The sequence below is a fragment of the Festucalex cinctus genome, chromosome 12, assembly GCF_051991245.1.
Source record: "Festucalex cinctus isolate MCC-2025b chromosome 12, RoL_Fcin_1.0, whole genome shotgun sequence".
NCBI classification, from domain to species: Eukaryota; Metazoa; Chordata; class Actinopteri; order Syngnathiformes; family Syngnathidae; genus Festucalex; species Festucalex cinctus.
Window position 1 is genome coordinate 4,174,574 of NC_135422.1, and position 8,085 is coordinate 4,182,658.

The window sequence follows — 8,085 nt, forward strand, 5'->3', positions numbered from 1 at the left end:
CACACAACCTCCGCCTGCTCAAGCTCTTCTGGTCACAAGCTGTGTGCGTGCGATTCTTCATAAAGCACCATACTAGCAATGCAAAGTCGCACTTGCAAGTTACTCTTTTTCATGAGCTTGAGTGTTCGAATGTTAATCCTGATTGGAAAGACTTGTCAGAGATGCAAATTGTGTCTTTCCTCCAAGATACATGCAATTATACACCCACATAATAACATAATAAGCCTTGGCCAGAGATCGCTTTTACTGTTTCTGCATCACCTGGCGCAAGGGATGTCAAACTCATTTTTGTCTCGGGTTGGGTGTCAAGATTAGTGCATTAATTTTGAGTTAATTTAAAGTTCCTCTAATGCCACTATTTTTTATTTATTTATTTATTTATTTATTTTTAAATGCCCCTTACTTGGAAAGCCTGTACTACATGTATATATATATATATATATATATATATATATATATATATATATATATATATATATATTTAATCATATTACACATACAGAATGATTGGAGTATTAGTTCTGAAATTAGAAATCAAGGATTTGTTCAGTTAAGCTACTGTAAACAAGGTAACGAAAAAAATTCTTACAAAATCTCCAAGCTGTTATTTACTGTATTACACATGACTCGCCAATCATTCACAGTCCATGATCTCCTATGGGAAAATGTGAAACCATCTGTTCTAATTTCCCTGCTAAACAGGACAACTACTGTGATCATCACAAGCAGATGACGGTATGGTCATTCATGACCATTATTTACTAGTTTCACTACAGTTAGCCGCAGAGTTCACATGTTTTGTTTTTCTCTCCGGCAGATGACAGGCGGGTGTGAGATGGCTCATCAGGCGACGGCAGCATGCATTTATGTTTCGCACTTAAAGCAGGTGAGTCAAGCTCTACTTCTTTCCAGAGGAAAGTCTTGTATTTCAACATCATGCTTTTACAAAGCTTCAAATCTGTGAGTGTGCGCGCGCATGTGCAGGTTGGAAGCGGTGAATGTGTGTGGGAGAGAATGGATATGCGTGGGCCTCAGGGCTGCTTGTTTATTTAAAAAGATGTGAACTTCCTCCTGGAAGCACAGTGGAGGTTTTGTCCTCAGGTGGGGTTAGACTAGTATGATATTTTATATCTCGCTACTTGAGTTACTATCAGCGAGGAATTAAACAATTTATTATTATAACTATTTTATTAATATTATTTTAATTATTTTTAAGTTTTTTATTTTTTAATGCCGGTTATCACAACCGTTTTCTTTCTTTTCTTGCACAATATACTGTATGTATTTTTTTTACATGACAAGATAGGCCTATTCCTGCCACATCAACAACTTCACAGAGCAATCAAGTTTTAGTTTTAGTTCCCGCCAGTTTAAATAAATAAAAAAATGAACAAATAATTTAAAAAAAAAAAAGAAAAAAAAAAGAGAGAATTGTTTTCTTTCTTTTTTTTCACTGTCAGAGGCCCGTTTCCGCCAGTGGGGGAATTTTTTAAAATTATTATTATTATTTATTTTATTTTATTTTTATTTTATTTTTTACATCGTCAGAAACAGCCAGTAAAAAATTTTTTTTTTTAAATTTATTTTATTTAATTATTTTTTTTACGCTGTCATATGTTTGTGTCACTTTAGGGGCTCCGTACTGACGGTGTAAAAAAAAATTAAAAAATTTTCACTGGCGGTTTCTGACAGCATAAATAATAATAATAATAATAATAATAATAATAATAATAATAATAATAATAATAATAATAATAATAAAATACAAAAATTCCACTGGCAGATTCTGACAGCATAACAAAAATCACTGGCGGTTTCTGACGGTGAAAAAAAAAATAAAATAAAAAAATCCCCCATTGGCGGAAACGGGCCTCTGTCAGTGGGAAAAAAACCCAAAACAAAAATAACTCCCTTTTTTTTTTTTTTTTTTTTTTTTTTTTTTTTTTTTTTTTTTTTTTTTTTTTAACGGGCGGAAATGGGCTTCCATATAAAGCTAATCTATGCATCTAAAAATACAATAAAAAAAGAAAAAGAAAAACTCCACCCAGCTCTGCTTGACATTCTTCCGCAAATTAATGCTACTTGCTAATTTCACCTTGAAACCCTCCAAAATTACATTTATAACCAATGTTATTTTGCACTTATTTATGTATTCGAAGCTGACTTTGGATAAAAGGCAAACTACACCAAGAGACTGGTCATCAGTCAACCACATGGCACTTAAAGAGACAGACAAACGTTCGCACTCCCATTCACATTGTCACTGGGTGAAAATGAACTCAAGCTGCTTGATTTTAAAGTAAACAAATGTTTGACTGTGTTTGTTGTCTTTGACCCAGCTCAACCTTCCACTCGAGCTGCTTCTGTTTGTGGATGTGGTTGTGCAGCAGACCTTTACACCAGGTGCGACTGAGCGCCAGGCATCACACACTACACACTACATTTGTCATCCATTTTGTACAATTTATTGAGCTGTCGGAGGTGAGCGGGCCTGCGAGGCCCCAAATAGGCCCCGCCAGCTGAGAGATGGAGCGGAAGCTTCCATTTCCTCCACATCATTGCAGGAAGGGAATTTCCATCAGAACAGACAGATTGCACAGGGGGTACACAGGTGGCACATGGGGAACAACATTGTGTGGCAAAAAAAAAATAAAAAATCCAGATAGATGGCTTTTTTTTTTTTTTTTTTTTTTTTTTTTAACTCTAAACTAGGAGCAAGTTAGTGACATATAAGACATGTTTCTTTGTACATTTCAACTGAATGATGAGTCTTCAAGAAGGGTTCAAGTGGTCATTTTAGCTATAATATTTTCATATTGTTTTAATATAATTATTATTAATTATTATTAGAATTATATAGTTTAATATGTCTCAAATACATTTTGCCTTCATTTGTTTTTGTTTTTTTGCAATTAGGTAATGACCTAGATTTAGCAAAACAAAATAAGACTTTATATAATAATAATAATAATAATAATAATAATAAAGAAATTAATATTGATATTTTTGAAGAGGTGTAGCACAACTGTAAATGTAACCAAACTTTAATATAAATAAATAAATAAATAAATAAATATTACTACTACTACTACTACTACTACTACTACTACTACTAATAATAATAATAATAATAATAATAATAATAATAATAATAAAACACGGAATCATTAGTTTTTTGTTTGTTTGTTTTTGTTTTTTAGTGATACAGCTCTTGTATTGGACCTCATTAGTTTGTATTTGTGTTCCTAATGTGTATCATATGTTGGAAATGTAAATTATAAATGAAGTAAATAAGTAAGTAAATAAATAAATACCGAAAACTACAAAAGTTGATTGAGACATAAATCAGACTTTGCTATAACCTCAGTGCTGCCAGTTACCTTGAAGTAACTGAGTTACTTTACTGATTACTGTACTTGCTTTGAAAAGTAACTACAGTAAGTTAGATTACAAGATACTTTAATAGTTACAATAAGTAGATACTGACAACCTTGCTGTTAAATGTTGTCGTCCTGACTACGTTACTCTTGAGTTTTTTTATTGAAGAAAAAGATGAACCCGCCCATGGAGGACAAGGGCATGTTGAGTCATTGGTAGGACACTTTTAGTTCCAGTGAAACTGGTCCCTCGTGTACTGCATCACTAATCTTGTGTTTCTGATCTAATTTAGTCCCAAGTGACAGTGGCCACGCTTTGAGTTGCCAAGAGAGTTCACCAGAGAGTTTTTGTTTCCATTGTCAAGTTTTCTTTTGATTTTGTAGCCCTGTGTGGTGTCCCCTGCGACTTATTAAGGCATTACGGGATGCAGATCGCACCTGAACTTGACAGAGGCTTTAATTACAAATCAAGCATTCAGAATACCTCCTGCCTGCTTCAGATGAGCAATGAATGAGAGATCAGCTATTTAGCACGGCATCTCTGATTTAGCGCATGCGTCTGTCCAATTAGCAAGTCTCACGGCTCTAAACCAACCACATTTCATTCATTTGCGCTGACCCATTTTTTTTTTAAAGTTTTTAGTGAATGGAATTGTTTCTATGGCTGTGATTCACAGCCAGAGTGTCGTGGCTGAGAGATCATCTGGTGTGCCGCGACAAGCTATCCAATTTCGTATCACACAAACATAAAATTAGCACTGCGTTATGCTATTGCTAGGTGCTTCCAAGATAAAACATATGTTGTTTGTTTGCCAGATACATCATCAGGAACTAAAACATTGATTAAAGAGTGTTTTTTTTTTAATTAAAAAAACAAACAAACTTCAAATTGCTAATATTTGGTCTTACATTAACACGCCTTTACGAATAAGCCATGCTACTAAGCTAATAGCTGTAGCTAACGTAAGTTTGTTTAAGTGAATCTTGCTAGCAGTTTTAAATCGCAAACTCACCCTTTAAAGAATAATTACCATTTTCTGAAGCGCTTATCCTTTTAGACTAATTTTTGACTAAATGCATCCGTTTGTCATACAACTGCTAGCTTGCGGTAAGCTAACAGATGTATTTTCGTGTCCTCTCTGGCATCTAAATGGCCAAACTCCCTTCTAACTTTCTTGTCCGGAAAAAAAAAAATCATGATTCTGTGGATCTGTAATGAACTTAATTTACATGACATAAATGTATAAATGATTTTTTTTTTAAACCTCACATCAAAAATACAATCAATTTTTTCCCCTTGAGTTATTATTCTTTTCAAACAGCACATAATTCTCTCCAGGCAGTGAGTGCTGGGGCTGAATGGATGCTGCCACCGCATAATGGTCCTCAGACGTTTGTTTCCTTGGCAACGTGGGGAGGGCATGTGTGGAGAGGGATGCATAAAAACACCGACAGCCCTTCACTGGGTCTTAGTCTTGAGTGAGCGCTCTCACTGTCCGAGGGGAGATTCGGAGAACTTGTACGCGCTCCCATCTGGCGACCGTTCCTTTCAGCTCACTTGTACGGACTTTGCTCCATAAGCAGGTGTTCCAGAATGATGCGACCCAAAGATTTACGCCAGGGCTCCGGCACCAAGACCTTCCTCGATGCCATGCACGGCGGCAAAGTTCACCTTGCGCGTTTCATTTTGGACGCCCTGGACGGACGGATCATCAACTCAAAGACCGAAAACAGCCGCACGCCACTCATTTATGCCGTGTGCCTACAAGAAGCCGGCACTAGAGCCAAGTTCGCCCGGCTCCTACTGGAGAAAGGGGCAGATGTCAACTGCCAGGATGAAGAAGGTCGCACGGCTCTTAGTCATGTCTGTGAGTTGGGTCACCTCGACGTGGTCAAGATTCTAGTTCAGTTCAATGCCGACCCCGATGTCTCTGACGTGTGGGGTAACAGTGCTCTAATGTATGCCGCCTTTTCAGGGCACAGTCAGGTGCTTGAGTTTCTCGTCCGGGCTTTCAAGAGACTTGGACTGAGACTGGACAGAACGAATAACGCTGGACATACAGCCATCGAGGTGGCTGACTTCTTTGGACACAACCACTGTGTGCAGATTCTCAACTTGCAGTACAGACGGAGTGTGGGCGCTGACGATTCGCTCGATCCAGGAAATGTCGGCGATGGAGAGCTGCCCAACAGACTCCCCAGGCATGTCTTGGAAAAGTTTTCCAAACAAGTCAGCAGCAAAGAAGACCAACTACCAGGGCTATTTCAGAAGCAGATGAAGATCGGGGACGGCAACAGACTGTGGAACCGTTTCACATGTCCCAGGAACCAGAGCCATGAACAGAGCCATCGCCACAAGTGGTCCCTGACACCTCACAATGGCCAAACTGATGGGGATCATATTTTCTTCACCGCCAAACAACTCCAAAACTGCCAGCTTCACGATCTGAGGGCGACGAGAACGCTCAGCTCACCTACCGAGGTAAACCCGAAAGAAGTCAAAGAAGAAACTGGACCCCAAGAGAAGGCACCGCAAAGATTTCCTCCCTGCGGGAAAGCAAACTCATTCAACCTGGAACTCTTGAGCATCAGAAAGCAATCCTACCAGGGAGACGTGAACGACTCGAGTCTGTCAGCCAGCAAATTCAAGAGAGCCTCCCTGCAGGATGACCGATGTCTCCTGGACAAGATGGAAAGTCAGGGGAACTCCCGGGTCCTGACAAATGATGCAGAAAAAACAGTCTCAGCTCCAAAGGCTCCTTTAGGAATCAAGAGTCAGACGGTGAAACCCCTCGAGGAGACTTCAAAGACAGACGAGCTACCGAAGAAGGCGAGTTTCGCCCACGGCGGCCGACACAACAAAATGATGTTCAGCCGCGGGGAGGCGGCGAAGATGCCCGGCCGTGGCCCGGGGTTCATGGGCTTTGGAACGAGACTCCTCCGGCGATTCACCGCACCCGAGTTCATGAGGATGGTCATAGACTGTTCCTCGGGCTCCTCAAACGGCAGAGGGCGAATGTCACGCTCGGAGACCTTCCCTCTCTCCCACACACACCAGCAAGTCAACAGTCAGCCCAGCGTGGATAGCATCAGCGCAGTCAAATGCGAGTTTGAAAGCTCCTCATCTCAGTCGGCTCTTGATTAGAAAGGAGCTGGAACGAGGGAAATGACAAGTCGCACAAGACGCTGGCGATGCAGCGAGGTTGCCTGCTGATGTATGCGGCAAATCTAATACTCACGTGCTGATGTCTTGTTTTTGGGGGGTGTTTGCAATGTTCATGAAGGAAAAATGTTTTAAGCTGTAAATTGATTTTTATGTACAATCACCGACTAATTTTTAGGTACACATTCATAATCTAATGAGAGCCAGTGAAATAACTGGTTAGTCTTCTGCCGTCAAAGATAAAAATGCTTATTTTGATTGACATTATGAGGGAATTTGTTTTTTGCTTTTGTTATTGTAATCTTTTAATTTTACAGGAGAAGTTATTTATCAGAAAATGCCACTGTAGGTACATATACACCACTGCAACATTTATTTATTTTTATTTTTTTAAAGGATGCCAACTAAAAACCTTCTTAATAATAAAACGTTATGCGTCCCCACTAGTCAGGTATTCGGATTAATATTGTGTTTATGGAATACGGCTAAAGCAGCAAAATCCTCCTGTTTTTGTTCATCTCAAGGGGCGGCCATTTTGTAACTTACTGTTGACTGAAAATGACAATTGCGCAGGCTCAGGTAGCAACCAATCACAGCTCAGTTTGTGAACATCACATGACCAAACTGAGAAAACCGGTGAGCCGTGATTGGTCATGACCTAAGCAAGATCAACTGTGATGTCATTTTCAGTCGACAACAAGTGACAAAATGGCTGCCCCCGTGAGATGGATACAAACGTGTGGATTTTGCTGCTTAACTCATTCACTCCCAGCCATTTTCACTGAGGCGACCGCCTTCGCTCCCAGCTGTTTTACAGGATTTTGACTGATTTTGCAAGGCCCACAGAATATTGCGTTCTATTGCTATAAAAACATGGAACCTACCCAAAAAAAATTAGAGCCTCTTCTTTCATACGAAAAAAATATATATTTGTATCTATTTCCGTTTTGCAGCAATTAGCAATATAGCTACCTTTCATCATTATTCACAAACCTGTTGAAAACACGGGGAAAAAAAAGAGATTGCTACAACATAGCCGTTCTTTTTTTTTTTTTTTTTTTTTTTTTTAAATAACTACCATTGCTTTAAGTGACCTCTTCAGGTCAGAAGCTGCATCATATGCTCTAACATTAAAAAAAATACATAAAATAAAATAAAAAATAAAAAAAACTTTGGGACCATGGCAATGTTTAAAATATAACATGTTTATATGTTCCTGGGAGCAAATGAGTTAACTTAAATTCCACAAGTTTTTGGGTTGATTTCCCCCTAATACCTCAATTGGAATTTGCAAGTATACCTAATGTTGTGGCCGGTGTTTGCATCTTTAGATGAGGACTACAAGTTGCTGATTTATTCCTATTGTAAAAAATGAAACTATTTGATATTGCTTCTGCATTTATAAGAACTCTCTGGATTTTTTATTTTTTTTTTTTGCCGATTTGTTTTCAGTGACAGTGTGCTGTATGATTCACGCTGAATAAACACCAGCCCTTTTCAACCACCTCGTCATACCGTGTGTGAGTGAGTGATGAATCACTGATC

At 38.8% G+C, this 8,085-nt stretch overlaps 1 protein-coding gene across 1 annotated transcript; it reads left to right on the plus strand.

The window, feature by feature from the left end:
* Window positions 1-4,741: 4,741 nt before the first annotated feature.
* Window positions 4,742-8,044, plus strand: ankrd63 (ankyrin repeat domain 63). The gene has a single exon (XM_077539466.1). The coding sequence runs from the start codon at window positions 4,972-4,974 to the stop codon at window positions 6,520-6,522; it is 1,551 nt and encodes a 516-aa protein (XP_077395592.1). The 5' UTR covers window positions 4,742-4,971; the 3' UTR covers window positions 6,523-8,044.
* Window positions 8,045-8,085: the final 41 nt, after the last annotated feature.